The 19,023-nt window shown below is 43.7% G+C and overlaps 1 protein-coding gene across 1 annotated transcript in view; it reads right to left on the reverse strand.

Annotated features, from left to right (window-relative positions):
• Positions 1-216: 216 nt before the first annotated feature.
• Positions 217-19,023, reverse strand: part of LOC126161737 (uncharacterized) — a 60,876-nt gene continuing 42,069 nt past the window's right edge. Inside the window, exons 7-11 of the mRNA XM_049917774.1 lie at positions 15,359-15,573; positions 12,997-13,189; positions 8,453-8,674; positions 4,513-4,731; positions 217-1,744 (exon numbers count right to left, since the gene is read on the reverse strand). Of these exons, the coding sequence (XP_049773731.1) occupies positions 1,458-1,744; positions 4,513-4,731; positions 8,453-8,674; positions 12,997-13,189; positions 15,359-15,573 (1,136 nt within the window). The 3' untranslated portion in view covers positions 217-1,457. The remainder of the gene's footprint in view (positions 1,745-4,512; positions 4,732-8,452; positions 8,675-12,996; positions 13,190-15,358; positions 15,574-19,023) is intronic.

Genomic DNA, 19,023 nt, shown 5'->3' on the forward strand with positions numbered 1-19,023 from the left:
CACAATTCTGTCCTATGAACAAATTGCCCAACGATGATCCTTTGGTTTATTCCCAGTCACTTATGCTATAAAACTATAGGGAAAGAAGGTGACAGTTATAGTAGCTTGCTGTTCAGAATACGGACATTTGTTACCTTAATCGAGATAATTGGAAAACGTCATATACATTATTATTCACTGTTTTATTCACTTAAAATGAATATTAGAGTACAGTCCGTCAGTTCACTCCAGTGTATGAGAAAAATAGAAGTATATTCACATATCATACAAATACACCTAAGTATAAAAATATATACATTGTTGCAATTTTTATTGCTGAAAGTATAAAATAATTAATACAAAAACTAATCAGTTCTTTTAATACATTGTGGGAATGTTAGACCAGTAATGTGAAAGACGCCTCTCAGATTAAAACTCTCATTTACAGGCACGATATTTGGCTTGTACAATTTCTAGAAGACTTCTACAATTAATACTATTTAGCGATACAAGGTATGTAGCAATACAAGACTTATGTCGATAATCAGACTAACGATATCGACGCGTAAAATCGCCAAGACGCTTATACTTTTGTGACAAGATTCAGTGATGAACACTTTCATTGTTAAGATGGTTAACCATATTCTTTGATGACTATTGTTTTCAGAGTTCAGATTGACTAATATTAGGTTTTTGTTAGTGCTATAGGAACATCAGTATGCACCTCACTCCACAAGTTGAGTAAAACAAGCTGCTTTAAAAAGAAGGTACAAGCTCTTGACCCATTTTCTTCAATTCCTTGTCCAAACCACATTCACATTTAGGTTAAAAGTTCTGGCGTTAATACTTCTTTTGCGTGATTTTGTGTCCATTGGTCGAAGTGACCACAAAAATATGACACTTTTGAAGACATGTCTGTCTTTAATTGTAGTAAAACACGCTTTGTACTTGTACTTGAATGTTCTATTAGAAATTCAAGCAATAGGATTCTCTCCCAAGACCACTTATTACGTTATACCCCGCTATATACAGTTCTTTACGTTGTACTCTACGTTTCATTAAAATATTAATATAATCAGTACACAAGTATCGACATATTGGAAGACAGTTGTTATTTATACATGTGTATTTTCGGTATATCCAGCTAAGGAATGTCAATTATTGGACGGCTTTACGTGCTCTTTGAAACAGCATCCCCTCTTCTTACATATTTTAAGATCACAGCCGCAGTTAAATACAAAATGGCAAGGATTTTTACAGTAACTCCGGTTTATCATTGAACTATCTAATCACACGGTGGTAATCGCGTTTAGTCTCGACCACAACGTGAGGAACAGTAGGTTCAGCCGGGAGGTAGGATTCGTCCCCCTGAAGCGCGCCGCTGCTCTCCCTTCGTGTGTTATTGCACGGTGGTGTCCGCTGCCGCTTTGGCGGTAATACTGTCCGTTAGGTTTGTACACTTGTCGCCGCACGGCGGTTCAGCTGGTCGTGGCGCCAGCTGCGACGAGTCCAGCTAGTAGCAGGAGGACGCTTGTGGCCAGCGTACCAGCTGCTGGCGCGGACGACTGACCCTGCTGGTCCCGAAGAGGGTCGGCGGTGAGGCGGGAGAGGCCGTGTCCCTTGGAAGGGTAGGGCGGCAGCCAGCTGTTGCAGCGAGGGAATCCTGGGGGCGGCGGCGGGAAGTCGGAGTGGTCGCCCACCTTGAACACCACCGCCATGCCCACCTCCACGTGGAACTCGATGTGGCAGTGGAACAACCAGTAGCCTGCCAACAAACGCTCTCATCAGGCAAGCGCCACGAAATATCCAGCTGCAAGCGCATTCAAATGGTTCAAATGACTCTGAGCACTATGGGACTTAACATCTGAGGTCATCAGTCCCCTAGAACTTGTTGTTGTTGTTGTCTTCAGTCCTGAGACTGGTTTGATGCAGCTCTCCATGCTAATCTATCCTGTGCAAGCTTCTTCATCTCCCAGTACCTACTGCAACCTACATCCTTCTGAATTTGCTTAGTGTATTGATCTCTTGGTCTCCCTCTACGATTTTTACCCTCCACGCTGCTCTCCAATGCTAAATTTGTGCTCCCTTGATGCCTCAGAACATGTCCTACCAACCGATCCCTTCTTCTAGTCAAGTTGTGCCACAAACTCCTCTTCTCCCCAATTCTATTCAATACCTCCTCATTAGTTATGTGATCTACCCATCTAATCTTCAGCATCCCTAGAACTTAGAACTACTTAAACCTAACTAACCTAAGGACATCACACACATCCATGTCCGAGGCAGGACTCGAACCTGCGACCGTAACGGTCGCGCGGTTCCAGACTAAAGCGCCTAGAACCGCTCGGCCACACCGGCCGGTTGCAACCGCATTCATTCTGTCTCAGTACAGGGTGACCTGTTAGACGACATTCAGTTCGGCTTTAGTAAAGGTAGAGGTACCAGAGAGGCAGTACTGACGTTGCGGTTGATAATAGAGACAAGACTAAAGAAGAATCGAGACACGTTCGTAGGATTTGTCGACTTGGAAAAAGCGTTCGACAATGAAATGGTGCAAGATGTTCGAAATCCTGAGAAAAATAGGGGTAAGCAACGACGGGAATAAAAGATAGGTTTAAGTGTTGGACTACAATCCAGAGTGACGGGGTATCAATGATAAGATTCGCTGGTGACATTGCTATCGTCAGTGAAAGTGAAGAATTACAGGACCTTTTGAATAGAATGAACAGTCTAATGAGTACAGAACATGAAGGGCTTATTTCAATAGTAGAACAAGTCCATTTTTGTTCATTCTGAGATACAGAGTTATAAAGTTAAATGAGCGCTGAAAATTCTGCAGTTGAGATACCAGAAATATTCAAGCATATGGCTTCTTGCAAGAGATGAACCTTTCTTTCTGTTTGTTTGAACCATTAATTTCAGAAGTATTGTAGACAGAAAAGCGGAGGTAATGGTCTTGTACCACTATTGGAATAAGCCCTTCATGTGGACTAAGACTAAATAGAAGAAAGATGAAAGGATGGAAAAGTAACAGAAATGAGAACAGCGAGAATCTTAGCACCACTACTACTGATCACGAAGTAGGACAACTTGTCCATTTCTGCTACCATTACAGCAAAGTAACCCATGACGGACGGAGCAAGGACGAGACAAAAATCAGACTAGCACTGGCGAAAAGGGCATTTCTGGGCAAGACAAGTCTCCTAGTATCAAACATAGGCCTTAATCTGAGGAAGAAATTTCCGAGAATGTACGATTTGAGCACAGCATTGTATGGCAGTGAGACAAGGACTGCGGGAAAACCGAAACAGAAGGAAACAGAAACATCTGAGATGTGGTACTAAAGAAGAATGTTGACAATTAGGTAAACTGGTAACTTACGGAATGATGAGGTTCTCCGCAGAATCAGGGAAGAAAGGAATATATGGAAAACAATGACAAGAAGGATACTGAAGGGAGCTGTGGAGGGTAAAAATTGTAGAGGAAGGCAGAGATCGGAATACAACCAGCAAATAACTGAGGATGTAGGTTGCAAGAGCTACTCTGAGATGAAGAGGGTGTCACAGGAGAGGAATGCGTGGCAAGCCGCGTCAAACGAGTCGGAAGAATGATGACTCAAAAAAACATGATGATATCTATGAATGTAAGAGAACCGTTTCTGTGTATCTGTATTACTAAACCGCTATCCCGGTACCATTTGCAGGTAGCCTATCTAATGGCTTCCAGGAGCACCGAATATTTGCTTTTCAATATTTCGCTTAATTATTGGCCAAATTTAAAGTTCTGTCATAATTAACTCACTATTTCATTTTTACCACTATAACACAAGTATTAAAGTTGGATACTGTATGCTTGTCTTGAGACATCATAACTGACGGCGCACAAATACCCAAAGTACATTCATTAAGTACTTAAGAATGAGGGCACTTAGAGACTTCCAACAAACTTTACGTGTAATATCAGACGTTTAAAAAACTTTTGCTTGCTGACAAGCTCTCTCGCACATATCGAGCAAGAGAATATAAAAATTTCGCAGGTGGTTTTTGAAGATGTTGCAGGTTGCATGGAACCCACAGGTAGGGGCAGCTGAATCATCATGTACAGCTGCAACAACACACTTTTATAGTGGCATTTACAAAGTCGCGATATGTGATTGTTTGAGCTAGGCGCACAAAGCCGCTGCGTCCACTGCTGTCGGGGATCTTCTTATGCCGACTCAGCTATGGATGGGTTTTACCCTGGCATTTCATGAAACACTGTTACCTACGGTGCTCGAACACAGATGATGATGAAGCTACAGATACGGAAAACTATCAATTCTAGATTGTTCCTGAAAATTTCTGGCATGTCCTGGACTCGAAACCTTTACGTTGTTAAGAAAACGCTCTACCAGCAGAGCCGAAATAGGGAAATGTTCCAGGTTCGAGTCGCGATCCGACACACATTTTTTAATGTTCCACGAAGTTTCAGATCAGCACACACTCCTCTGGAAATTCTGTCTAGACTCTAGGCCTCTTGCGAAGACTTGCTTACCTGGATTGTCGGCGGAGACTCTGAGGACAGTGAAACCGCCATCCGGTACGGTGACGGTGTCCTTGATGGGGGCGCCGTGGAGCTTCCGTTTGATGCCTCCGGCTCTATCCAGCGCGCGCACCTCCTCCACAGACGTGTTGGTGCCCAGTTTACCCATGGCTACCACGCGGAACGCGTGCCCGTGCAGGTGGAACGGGTGGTTCGCGTTGTACATGTTACCTGTGGCAGAAGGCGTACAGTGTCTATGAGTCACTCGTCCTCAACAGGTGGCATCCAGCTGGCGTATGACCAGGAGGACATACTGTGTAACGGCTAGCTAATGCACAATTTTTGGTCGTGTTTTTTGCGTCCACTGAAGACATGCAATGTGCTTATAAATTACTGCATGAACTTGGAATGGGTACTACGAGGAGCGGTCATAACGCTATATTCGCCTCGAAAAAATAAGGTTGCATAAATAATTTATGTTCTTTGTTTGCAGGTACGTGGCTACAGATTTGATACGCAGAGAAATCCGGCGCCACAGTACTGTAGCAGGCCACTGGAGAGGGCAAACAAAACAGTCCATTGATGAAGTGGCGTATTTTACGCTAATTCGTTTTCAATATCACCAAAAATGTTGAAGCTGTCAGCCAAACCAGAGGACTTCTTTAGCCGTCTCTGACAAAGCTGCAACATTTCCGCTGCTGCTGAAAAGGCACAAGACTCCACTTCAACAATGAGCTGAGCAATTTTGTTTTGCCTCCTTGACCGGCATACTACGGTACTCTGGTACGGGATTTTCAGTGTGTACTAGGACTGCAGTCATGTACCTGCAAACAGACAAATAGTTTGAAGATCTTTGCGGTGATTTAAACATCTTGGTAAGGCAGTTATCAGCTTGTAAATATTTTGTAAAAGGAATGAAACACAAATACTGACTTTAGGTTATGTTTATCCTGGCTATGAATGTAATATCCTCGTAGTCCTTCATCTTTGAACTTTTTACTGTGAGGTTTGGCCCTTTAATGCCAGTGTACGTCTCGTGTTTCTCGTGTTAGTTCTCTTCACTTAGTTTTTGTTCACACAGATATCATAGTGTAATGTTCGAAATGAACGATACTTATAGTTAATGATGTTTCCTTCGTGGTGGACCACAGTCATACAGAATTTTTTGAAAGAAATTTGCTTCATTTTACACATTTCTTTTATTTTACACAGTGATGATTTCGGCTTTGCAGTCATTTTCAAGTGCATCTCGAAATTTTAAAACATGTCTGACTTGTCTGTGACACGTCATCATTGAAATATATGTGTTTTTTCGACGATGACATGTCAGAGACAGGTCAGATTATTTTGATAGTTCTACATACACTTGAGAATGGCTACAAATCCGAAATCATGATTGTGTAAAATATAGGAGTAATTAACAGACAAATGGCAGAAATTTCGTAAAAAAAAAGATGCCTTTAGTTCTGATGTGTAGGGTTGGCTGCAAATTAATTTTTCGACGACCATGTGCATGGTTTATGACCAAAACCGGTCGGAATGAAATATAAAGAACGTCAACATTTGTGTGTCACGCATTTTATAAAAAAAATTATTTAAGGCTACTTTATTTTTTCGTGTGATAACTAAAGTCTTACGACTGACTACTCCTCGTTTATCCCTTGTACATCATGTTCACTCAATTAGGCAAACAAGAGCTTGAGTTAATGGACTAGGAAGAAATATTAATACATGTTATTGTAAAAATTACCCTCTGCCATTCTGTTCGTGGCCGACTGCGAAACGAAAAGGAAAGTACTGACTAACTCTTTGACAGAGAGAAACTGACCATATACATAAAGTTTTATACGGAATTGTTTTGAAGCTGACAAAAAAGAAGTGCTTCAGCTTATTCTTAAACGCAACAGGGCATTGAACTGTAGTCGGAAAGCAGGGTAGCTGATTTCAGAGGGGGACAGCAGCAAAGAAGGACTTTGCAAATGATATTTGTTACGTGGATGGGTACACTAGTTGAGACCTTGTGCTGTGATTGCGCTAACACATGCTTGTTCTCTGCTGTGAGGTAATGCGATGCATGGGCACTGAGGAACTAGACACAACAAGTTTGGCAAACTTGCCTGGCAGCAGCCGTCCTAACACGGACAAATAGAAGAATGTTGCAATTATGGTGCACATAACCGTCTAGAGTTGGTACTCGTCGTGTCGTGCTGGATTGCACCGCAGTAATGGAGGTTCATAGATCGAGTGATTGACCAGCTGTACATTTCACATCCTTTAGAAATATATTCTAAAACTTCTTAGGGAATAGAGGCAAGCGAAAACCTTCCTGCATGTGAGTACAGTGTTTTCTGCCAAGCTTAAGTGCTCGTCCAAAGGTACAGCCAAGTTCTTGACAGTTTTGTGATTTGTTTGCATGCCTTCGAGAAAAATAGCAGGCAATTTTTCACTTCTGTGCATAGCTAATTAATTTATGAAGGGAAACTAAAATTAGTTGTGACTTCTTTGTATGTAGTTTAGAGTCCAGGTTTTTCGTCCACCTGATCAGTGAACACAGACCGACAATCGTGTAGAAAATGGCGGTATTAAGAGCTTCAGGTCTTTCGCACACTTTCGCCACAGACACCTGGGGTACAGGTATTCCGACCCAGGGGGATGGGTGGCGACAGGAAGGGCATTGGGCCACTCCTTAGATTAACCACTCCAAATCCATTAATAACAATGTTGAACCTGTGCAGATGCGGGACAAGGGCACAAAAAAAAAAGAAGAGTCAACGAGATGTCATTGACTTACAAGCAGAACAATAGTGGGACCAAGACTGAACCATGTGGCATGATTACAGGAAGATTTTTCATTACCACAGACAACACGCTAATGACCGTATCTCAAGTAGTTTTCGAACCATTTAGGGCCATACCTAAATATTTTAGCTGTCGCTTTTTTCGGGGCAGGATGCTAAAGCTGACGATATCAAATGCTTTTTTAATATTGTGATCTCACAATTTTCTATGGCATATTTTGTCACCAGTTACCTTACTAAAGCAGCGTTTGTGCTATGAAGTTTAGGAAAACCAGGCTGATAAACCGGGTGATCAAAAAGTCAGTATAAATTTGAAAACTGAATAAATCACGGAATAATGTAGATAGAGAGGTACAAATTGACACACATGCTTGGAATGACATGGGGTTTTATTAGAACCAAAAAAATACAAAAGTTCAAAAAATGTCCGACAGATGGCGCTTCATCTGATAAGAATAGCAATAATTAGCATAACAAAGTAAGATGATGTTCTTTACAGGAAATGCTCAATATGTCCACCATCATTCCTCAACAATAGCTGTAATCGAGGAATAATGTTGTGAACAGCACTGTAAAGCATGTCCGGAGTTATGTTGAGGCATTGGCGGCACATGTTGTCTTTCAGCATCCCTAGAGATGTCGGTCGATCATGATGCACAAAGCCAATAATCGCACGGACTGAGGTCTGGGGACTTGGGAGGCCAAGCATGACGAAAGTGGCGGCTGAGCGCACGATCATCGCCAAACGACGCCATCTGTCGGACATTTTGTGAACTTTTTTTTTGTTCTAATGAAACCCCATGTCATTCCAAGCATGTGTGTCAATTTTTACCTCTCTATATACATTATTAAGTTTTCAAATTTATACTGACTTTTTGATCACCCGGTACTTTGTCATGTAGCTGAACGTGCCCAACTAGTTTGGACTACTGAACTAATTAAGGTAACTGATGACATGAACTACACTGTAGACAACTATAGAACCCCTTACGAAAGTCTAGGCCAGCCAGATCAAAGGTCAGAGGAAGACAAGGGCATATCAGCTCCAAAAGAACCAAGCCCTGTAAAGCACTGTTCTGTCCAAAACTATTTTCAAGCTGAGGTCAGCTCTGGTTTGGTTAGTTTAGCCTAGTTACGCCCTGACGTAGACGTACCTTCGTCGACGAGCACGATCTCGACGACGGCGCCCAGCGGCACGCGCAGCATGTGCAGGCACTCGCAGTAGCCCGCCTCGCAGCCCTGGCCCGCCATCGTGGTCTGGTTGCAGGTGGTGGACTCGTCCAGGTCAGAGAACTGCGACAGCAGCGGGAACGACGGCAGGCGCAGCGACAGGTGGTTGAACTGCGGCGTGAACAGCTTGTGGTCGTTCCGCACCACTGCAAGGGGAGCATCGAGGTTACAGCATGGCGTCTCGCCTTCCACATCAAAGTCGTTACAAATGACGCCCTACCTTAGTAGAATGAGGGTATCGAGGTTTGACAGGACCGTGACTTGATTTGAAAATAATAATAATAATAATAATAACATTAATAAGGGGGCGGAAAACACTAGCCTGAAGCGATTGAAAAGATACAACCAAAAATCTCAAACTGGTTGCTCAGACAGAGATTTGAAACCGATTCCATCCAAAGTAACAGTTATTTAGAGCCAATTCCTGGTGATTCCACAGTGTTGCCCCATTTCCTTCCCTCCCTTCACATCTCTGAATCTAGAAGGCAGAAGAGCTCATTTGTGCTTTTATGAAATTCAAGGCTTTAAATGGTTCAAATGGCTCTGAGCACTATGGGACTTAACATCTATGGTTATCAGTCCCCTAGAACTTAGAACTACTTAAACCTAACTAACCTAAGGACAGCACACAACACCCACTCATCACGAGGCAGAGAAAATCCCTGACCCCGCCGGGAATCGAACCGGGAACCCTGGCGCGGGAAGCGAGAACGCTACCGCACGATCACGAGCTTCAAGGCTTTAAATTTCGGTCATTTTTTTTCCAATGTGAAATTGCAATCAATAAAAATTTTTACCAAGAAAATATGTCAATATGAAACGGCGAGCAATTAAAAAAGGGGCAGATGTGTCAAGGTAAACTGACAGAAAAAATTCGAATATTTATGTTTCCCCATGTCTAAATCACACTTGCGCTCTGTTAAAAGGACAGAAAAAATCGAAAAACTACAATAAAATGCATTAGATACATCACTCCCAAATAAGAGGCTGGTCTCTGTTCTGTACACTCGTATTGGAACATCAAACAATTAACGTTGCATTTACTTACGAAGTGACTTGTAAGATAAGCGCACACTACGTAACACTATAGGATGCACACTTGTATATTGGTTTTTAAGAAAAACTTTACGTAAATAATGCAAATATCAATTATTGTTTAGACCCAGTTATTGCTAAAGCAATAGAGTAATGTATAGTTTCAGATGAAAGTTACACACCAACAGAAAGAACTGTTTGAAAGTGAGACCGACACTATCGGCTGGATCTTGGAGTCATCCGCGTGTCATCATGCTTCTGGCGCAGGCTTTATTTAATGAAATCTTTACATAATGAGAGAAGGATATTAAATAAAAAAACACCTAATGAAACCGCACACTAGATCATAATGATCTTTATATCGAAAGGTGCAATAAGTAAATCTTTGTATCTACTTAACAGTTTATGCATTACACTCTGTACACGATTCCAGTTCCTTATTACAGCCAAAAGGTAAAAAAGAACAGAAGTTAACATGTAATGTTCCGTCAACGACATGAAGCACATACTCGGACATGTCGGCCGCTGTGGCCGAGCGGTTCTAGGCGCTTCGGTCCGGAACCGCGCTGCTGCTACGGTCATAGCTTCGAATCCTGCCTCGGACATGGATGTGTGTGATGTCCTTAGGTTAGTTAGGTTTAAGTAGTTCTAAGTTCTAGGGAACTCCCATAGTGCTTAGAGCCATTTGACCATTTTGAAGCCGGCCGCTGGTGGCCGAGCGGTTCTAGGCGCTTCAGTCTGGTACCGCGCGACCGCTATGGTCGCGGGTTCGAATCCTGCCTCTGGCATGGATGTGTGTGATGCCCTTAGGTTAGTTAGGTTTAAGTAGTTCTAAGTTCTAGGGGACTGATGACCCGAGATGTTAAGTCCCATAGTGATCAGAGCCATTTTTGAACCATTTTGAAACTTGGACAGGTCAAGTTTGGGGAAGGAAATCGGATGCGCCCTTTTCAAAGTAACGATATCAGCATTAATCTTGAGGTAACATCTACATCTATATCTATATCTATACTCCGCAAGGTACTTTATGGTGTGTGTTAGAGGGTACCCCTGGTACCACTAACTGATCCCCCCATCCGTGTTCCCTTTGCAAATGGTTTGTGTTTTTCTATTTGAGAAATTTCCATTTGTTCCAATTTCATAATTTTGTTGACAGGAACCCAGAAACTTTATTAAATTGCTTACAGCGTTTACTAATGATTCTGTCAACAGTTGCAGTCCTTATATTAGGCGACTATTTTGAAATGTTACAGGTTTTTTTCAAGCCTGGTCTACAGAGCCTGCTTCGTAATAAACATCAAAGTGGTAACAAATGCTTCATAAATTTTTATAAAATGAACACATTAATCCACCCATGACTCTTACCAAGTCAAAATCCATTTCATTCTGTAAAAAATTATAAAGCATGTGTTGCCACTTTGATGTTTATTATTAAGATCAGTCACTGTAAGTGCAGCCTCAGTAGGCCAGGCTTGGAAATGAACCTGTAATGTTTCAAATTAGTCGCCTAATATAGAAGTACCTGTTGACAGACTCGTTAATAAACACCATAAGAAATTCTGTCTTACGTTTATTGATTTCAAGTATTTAGAAAGTGTCTTCTGTCTGTTTTTCTTAACATTATGAAGTTGTCACAATGTACATCATGGGGAGGGTTACACACATCAAAAAAAGGTTTGCATAACCCCGGTTCCCAGAACTGCTGAAGATAGACTGACTGTGGACATTGTATCACAGAGACAGTTCCTTTGACCGTTCAAAGATGTTACGAAACCCGCCCAAAGATGTAAACAAGCATGCTTGAGCAGCGTCTATTAGACGGAGGGGGTCCGACAGCCGATCAGTTCCGGACATTCCACCAGGAAGGAGGTACACGGCTCATGTTGCCTGTAGTTCAACCGTGTCTAGACGATCAATACCGCGGTTCGATCGCGTCCGCATTTTAGCTTGTGCCAGAAAGGACTCTCAACATGGGTAGTGTGCGGGGGTCTCGGAGCGAACCAAAGCGATGTTGTTCGGACATGGAGGAGATATAGACAGGAACTGTCGACGACATGCCTCGCTCAGGTCGCGCAAGGGCTACTGCTGCAGAGGATGACCGCTACCTATGGATTATAGCTCGGAGGGACCCTGACAGCAATGCCACCATGTTGAAAAATGCTTTTCGTGCAGCCACAGGACGTCGTGTTACGACTCAAACTGTGCTCAATAGGCTGCATGTTGCGATGCGCAACTTCACTCCCGACGTCCATCTTTGCAACCGCGACACCATGCAGCCCGGTACAGGTGGGGCCAACAACATGCCGAATGGACCGCTGAGGATTAGCATCACGTTCTCTTCTATGATGAGTGTCGCATATGCCTTCAACCAGTCAATCGTCGGAGACGTGTTTGGGGGCAGGCCGGTCAGGCTGAACGCCTTAGACACAATCTCTAGAGTGCGCAGCAAGGTGGAGATTCAAAAATGGTTCAAATGGCTCTGAGCACTATGGGACTTAACTGCTGTGGTCATCAGTCCCCTAGAACTTAGAACTACTTAAACCTAACTAACCGAAGGACATCACACACATCCATGCCCGAGGCAGGATTCGAACCTGCGACCGTAGCGGTCACGCGGTTCCAGACTGTAGCGCCTAGAAGATTCCCTGCTGTTTTGGGGTGGCATTACGTGAGGTCGATGTATGTCGTTGGTGGTCATGGAAGGCTCCATAACGGCTGTACGATACGTGAATGCCATCCTCAGACCGATAGTGCAACCATATCGGGGCAGCATATTGGCGAGGCATTCGTCTTCATGGACGACAATTAGCATCCCCATATTGCACATCTTGTGAATGACTTCCTTCAGGATAACGACATCGCTCGACTAGAGTGGCCAGCATGTTCTCCATACATGAACCGTATTGAATATGCCTGGGATAGATTGAAAAGGGCTGTTTATGAACGACGTGGCCCACCAACCACTCTGAGGTATCTACGCCGAATCGCCGTTGAGGACTGGGACAATCTGGACGAACAGTAGCTTGATGACCTTGTGGATAGGATGCCACGACGAATACAGGCATGCATCAGTGCAAGAGGACGTGCTACTGGGTATTGGAGGTACTAGTGTGTACAGCAATCTGGACCACCACCTCTGAAGGTCTCGCTTTATGGTGGTACAACATGCAATGTGTGGTTTTCATGAGCAATAAAAACGGCAGAAATGAATGATTCTTCTATTTGGTAGAACAACTTCTTAATTATAAATGAAAAAAAGTTTCCCGTAGGCCAATCTGTACAAGTGCATGTTCTATTGAACGATACATTGATTTGCTCGTTGTCATTCAGTCAGCAAATGTTTCGATGCTGTAGTGGTTATATTGGGTCAGGTCAGGAATTCAGACTTAAGCTTAACCTCTACATGTGGAGGAGACTGTGGCCAAGTACTCACCGTGCGACATGCCGTAGTACTTGGGGTGGTGGAAGTGCGGGTTGTCGATGGCGTAGAAGTCGTAGCCCAGGTAGAAGGTGTGCGCCGCTCGTGGCGACAGGCTGGCGTCGTCCTGCAGTGTGGGGGCGGCGCTCAGCTCAGACATCACCAGCGAGTCAGCGGTGCCCGGCCCAGCGTTCAGCGTGTTCAGCGACTGTTTGCAAACAAGCACACCCATACACTTTACCTATACACAGTCGTATAAAAAGAAATGCTGCACTTAGCGACCACTCAGAACGAGGAGGAGGAGGAGGAGGAGGAGGATTAGATAGGGTTTTGTTTAACGTCCCATCGATGTGACGTCACTAGAGATGACGCGCAGGCTCTGATTGGACGAGGAACACCTTGGAGGCTTAGCATGAGACTTGTTTTGATGAATACAACACTACTGAGTTGGTTATTTTTGGTTGTGTCATCGCGCTATTTATTTACACTGCATGTTTCTCCCTGCAAACGCCTTCTTTTGTTTACAACGAGGGGCTCGCTTGACCTTTCCGAAGGAATCATTCCAGCATTTCTTAGGAGAATAAAAACTACTTAACCAACATTGCAATAAAACACTGTAATGTGGATGGCCGCTTTCGGTAAAACAATATTACCATCATCAGATCTGTAAAAACATTACAAAAGGTGCTACAACCTGTTATAATCCCGGGGTTCGATTCCCGGCGGGGTCAGGGATTTTCACCTGCCTCGAGATGACTGGGTGTTTGTGTTGTCCTCATCATTTCATCATCATCCAGGAAAGTGGCGGAATTGGACTGAGCAAAGGTTGGGAAATTGTACGGGCGCTGATAACCACGCAGTTTAGCGCCCCACAAACCAAACATCCATCAACCTGTTATAATGTGAGTGAGCTGTGTGCATCCCTTAGTGCCTGGCGTTGCACAATATCCATTGTAATTGAGTTTTACCGAAACCGCCCATCCACAATACAGTGTTTTATTGCGATCGTGGCTAAGAAGTTTTTCTTCTCCTAGGAAAGTAAATACAGATCGCCCCTTCATACTCAGTACGAGTAAACTAATGGATATTGTCTCAGAAAAGTAATTTTGCAGAACTCAATGTCATTCAAGGTCAAAAGAAATATTATAAAAAAGCTAATTATTACTTGTTTGAGACCACAGAACCCTGAAAAGCATTGTGTGACATAATAAAGAGCGAACATTTATACTGAAGTCACAATTTATTACACTTCAAGGGTTTCATTGATTCACAAATATCTCCAGAGTTGCGGAGTTCATACATAGGAGACCATTTCTCAATGTTTCCAGGCTATGGACGGTTTTCCGACTGAAAATTTCACTCTCTGGTGGAATGTGCTATAAAACTGAGTTTAAAATCCTCATTAGGGAATGCACTCTTTCAAAGAGTGAAACATAGAAATGCTAAGCAGTAGCGTGTCATCCTCGAATACCACTTCTAAAAAGTTTTGTTTAGTTGTTATGCACATTACCCGTATCGATGGCGGACCGGAAGCGACAATGTTGCCACTCTTCAACCTTCCATTTGCAGACAAGAGGGAATATAAAAATAATTTTAATACGATGTGCATGACGTGATGTTGATAATGTGAGTAGTTCTCGGTGCTGATAGCAGTGGAAACTCCTAGTAAATTGGTCTTAGGAAGTTTTATGTCGAAGGTACTGGAGACGATGTTGTACCTAAAAGACTGTATGATGTGTAGGGAAGAAGGATATAAGAATTAGGAGAGCAGAAGGGCTTCATTTGGGCAGAAAGAGGGTGGATTGGAGCCTTTATTTGGGTTGGGATATATGGGATGGATTGAAGCTGACAGGTTAGGCACATATCAGGCGTTATATCACTGTCTGGGAGAGAAGGGTGGTAAAAGTTACCCCTGGTAAAAGGTTTGGACGTGAAAGGAAGATGGAGTATACCGATGGATGCGCCTTATCGAGCTAGTGTACTCAAGGACGGGAGATACTACTTGCTGATAGGACTCAAGTTTATGGGAATGTAGCACAGGCGACAGTGTTCCAGGTGTTCGAGAAGGTGAGAGCTGGTACAGGATTCGAAATTGAGAAGGTAGTCAGAAAGAAACTCGCAAGTATGTCCCGCAATAAGTGGTTCTGTGCTGTGTGTACAGAGAAGGAGAAGAAGAAGATGATGATGAAGAAGAAGAAGAAGAAGAAGAAGATGATGATGAAGAAGAATATGATAATGATGTTTAGTATTTTAGGTAAGGACATAAGTGGTCTGTGAACGGAGAAGCCAACAATTTTCACTTTATTTGTGTGGAAGTGGAGGTGCTAGCTGGGTGTAGACGCAGCACTGGTTTAGACAGACAGCACGCAGTACTTACGAGGCCCGGTCGTTGGGCGTGCTCCCAGGAGACGTTCCCCGCCGGCATCGCGAGATCCGATCCCTGGTAGCGCAGCACTGCCACCTCGTGGGCCTTGGTGAACTCAGCGCCGCAGTCCATCAGACCCTGGAACCGCACCCAGTAGCTGGACACCGCGGCCGACGCCTCCAGCACGAAGTCCCAGCGCTCGCCCGCGTACGTCACCAGCGACTCCACTGCCAACAAAGAGGGGAGCATTAGCTGGCACAGTACTTTAACGCTTTCACTGCAGTACTTTAACACTCTCACTATAGATTATCAGAGGACGATTGTGAATTTGCTGCATGTTATTGCGTGTATCGGTCTCCACCTGGTGAGGGGAAGCCTGTTAATGGTTTCCAGACCACGCCAGTCGGTGTTTCCGGTTTATTATAATAGCAGCTCGCGCCTGTAGGTTAAGCTGTTGTAAGGGGAGATTTACTATCTTTTGGTTCAAAAAATCGATTTTTAATTGCATTTTTGGATCCATAAAAGTGTTTAGGATCCACCCCTGAAACGGTTTTTCCGAATACGGAACGGAAATGTTTGTTATTCGCGGTTGAACAAAAACATGCACCTGCCTGAAATCGGCCTTTTTCACGCAACAGTTTTTTTCTTTTCGAGGACAAGTTATTGTTCTGGTGCTTGGGAGGAAACACACAAAATTCAAATGAAAGTTTGAACGCGTGTGTTTGGAAGTTAGCCCCCAAACATTTGCATTCTGGTGCGAAGACAGTGGAGACTGCGACTTTCCTGGCAGTGAGCAGCCTCAACGAAGGGTATTCAGCAATTCTCAAGATCATGACAACGATGGACGTCACCCTGGGACTCTATTCGACGCAGTTCGCCAAGTATTCGGACGACCACCGGATTCAAGCGGCCAAGAACCGCTTGTCACCGGCCGTACGAGCGGCTCTGGAGCAGAACGCCCTCTGTGAGGAAGAGGAAGGACTTGTTAATGGACCCGGAATAGCAGATTGAAAGTAAGTTGCATAATATTGCATTTATACGTAGTCAAAATTTCAAACGCGTTTTTCTTGAAATGCCATTTTTTATCGCGCATTCAGATCTACTGAAGCGATTGGCATGATTATTTATTTCCGACGAAGCTAACTAAATTGTCTAGGAGTTGCACCACTTATATTCCGATCCATCAACTATAAATATTTTTACTTGGCCGATGAAGTCGAAAAATCGACGAAGGAAACCCTACTTTTTTTTCAAATGGCCGCCGTTTTGTTTCCTATGGTCCAAATAACTTAAGCGAGGTACAACTCCTAAAGAATCTTATACACTTCGCTAACGTCAACTCAATTTTAATTTCAAACCAGTCGGCTGACCTGTGACATACGGCGCGTGGAGGTCTACATAGAAATTTTGTTTCGTTCCGACGGCACTTCCGCCTTCGTTCTTCGACATTTTCGGTCGAAAAAAATCCAGTTTGTAGAGGAAATATTAATAAACATTTTCACCATATTTGACATTGATATCTATAACACATCCCGCGAAAAATTTCTCAAAGAACATGCTTTTTTCGGGCTGAAGATAGTAAACCTCCCCTTAAATTTCGTTGCAAACCCTCTGCTCTACTCCGCATCGAATTAGTTCATAGTTCCAGATAGGCAACCCAATAAACAGACTTGCAAAGCTGGCTGCTGTCCCGCCTTCCCGTGAAAGTCGACTCAACAAACTGCACGCACCTATTGACACTTGACGTGTCACAAATGATGTCCGTACTGAGCACCAGTAATATGAGTTTAAAATCTCGTGAGATGCTCCGCCCACTGAAATGTGTACCTTTTTCTTTATATCATGAAGATTTTAAACAGTCGTCTTCTGAAATAAACTTATGAATAACCATGCATGTCTCACCGCTCCTCGCTTTGATGAATGAAACGCCGGGAAGCATTTTGTTTTGGTATTGTTACTTCTGATTACGACATTAATTAAAATAACGGCACATCATTGTCCTTCACTATGCAAAAAAGTTGAAGTGAAAGAGTTAATTAGTTGATATTTATGTTAGAAGGTTAAAAGATAGGCTTCAGTTTGCATTTACATGCAGTTTACGATGTCGTCTCTCTCTCTCTCTCTCTCTCTCTCTCTCTCTCTCTCTCTCTCTGTGTGTGTGTGTGTGTGTGTGTGTGTGTGTGTGTCTGCTAAAGTTTAGCCATTCATTTCCATAATTTTACATAACAACAGCGACCGCTAGCAAAAATATATAAGGACACTATACTTTATTACTTCATTTTATGCCTCATTGGCCATCGTGACTAACACTGCACCATGCAATACAATTAAGGGATAATTTTTTCGGTGCCCCGTAAATGTCTCCGATTGTGGCACATAAGTTTGAAATTTAGCTCAAAAGTGCCTACAGTTTTGCTGTGTCATAGAGCAAAAGCATGGCGCCTTTGACGTTACCCTCGGGGTCTGCGACGCTTCAGAAACCAGGGTGTCGACACGTGCTCTGCAGTTCACGCGGGGTGCCAGACGGGCTAATGTTGTCACATTGGCACCGAATTTCACCACAATTCTGTCCAACGCCACACGATGGGAAGGTCGTCACACCCTCTCTTAACCACATTTCACCCCTTCTTGTGATGCTTCTGCGATGAAGGTCACAACCGTGACTGCCAGCGTTGATATGACTTGGTTTTTTTTATGGGTGGCAGAAGAAAACATTTCAGGTACACCACCGCTCAAAATCGAGTCGACGAGGCCTCAGGCGCTGACATAAAGGGCGTCAACGAAACCACCCCTTCCCTTTGGATGTTGATTTCCACATATTTCGAGGTCGAAAACGGCAGTTCGCGATCTGATGAGCAACAAGACCACTTTTTTGATAAAGTTTGATACTGCTGCACCCACGGACGATTCAACCTTTTTCTAAGGACATTGCGGACCAGGAACCCCAATGAAGGTGACCTGACCTCTTTGGAGCATGCCAGAGCAAAAATTCGGTCGCGCTGCGCTTCAAAGGGTTGTGATTACATTAATTGTGTTTGCAGACCTACTATTCCCTTAGAGTTGCGTTGGTCGGGGGTGGCGGGGTGGGGGGTGGGGTGGGGTGTTGTCAGCAGTGTGAAAGGTTGTCAAAAACTTGGTCGTGTTGCTCAACGCAATGCGAGCTGTCGTTTTCGACGGCGAAATGTGTGAGAATCAGCGTCGCAAAGGCACGGGTGGCTTCATTCACGCCCTTTATGCCACCCCCTGAGGACTTTTCGTGTCCATTCTCAGCGGTGATGTGTCTGAAATTTTTTTCTGTAGCCCGTAGGAAAACACTGGGAGTCGCGGTTTTGATCTCCATCGTAGAGGCGTCAAAGGAAGGGGTGGAATGTGGGTAAGACAGGGTACGTCGGCCTTCTCCCATCGTGTGGCACGTTCATGGTGGTGTTGGGCAGAATTGTGGTGTAATTTGGTACCAATATGTTATCATTAACCCTTGTTATCATTAATCCAGCTTACACCTCACACGAACTTCTGAGCACTCACGTGCTGTTTGATGCGTATCCGAACCCGAGAGTGATTTTGCGAGGCTCCGTGCTTTTGCATCATTAGAGACGAAGTTGTAGGCACCTTTGAGTCAACCTTATGAGTCGCAATTGGAGACAATTACGAGGTTTCGAAACGGTGATCGTTTAATT

This window comes from Schistocerca cancellata, chromosome 2 (genome assembly GCF_023864275.1).
Source record: "Schistocerca cancellata isolate TAMUIC-IGC-003103 chromosome 2, iqSchCanc2.1, whole genome shotgun sequence".
Classification (NCBI taxonomy): Eukaryota; Metazoa; Arthropoda; class Insecta; order Orthoptera; family Acrididae; genus Schistocerca; species Schistocerca cancellata.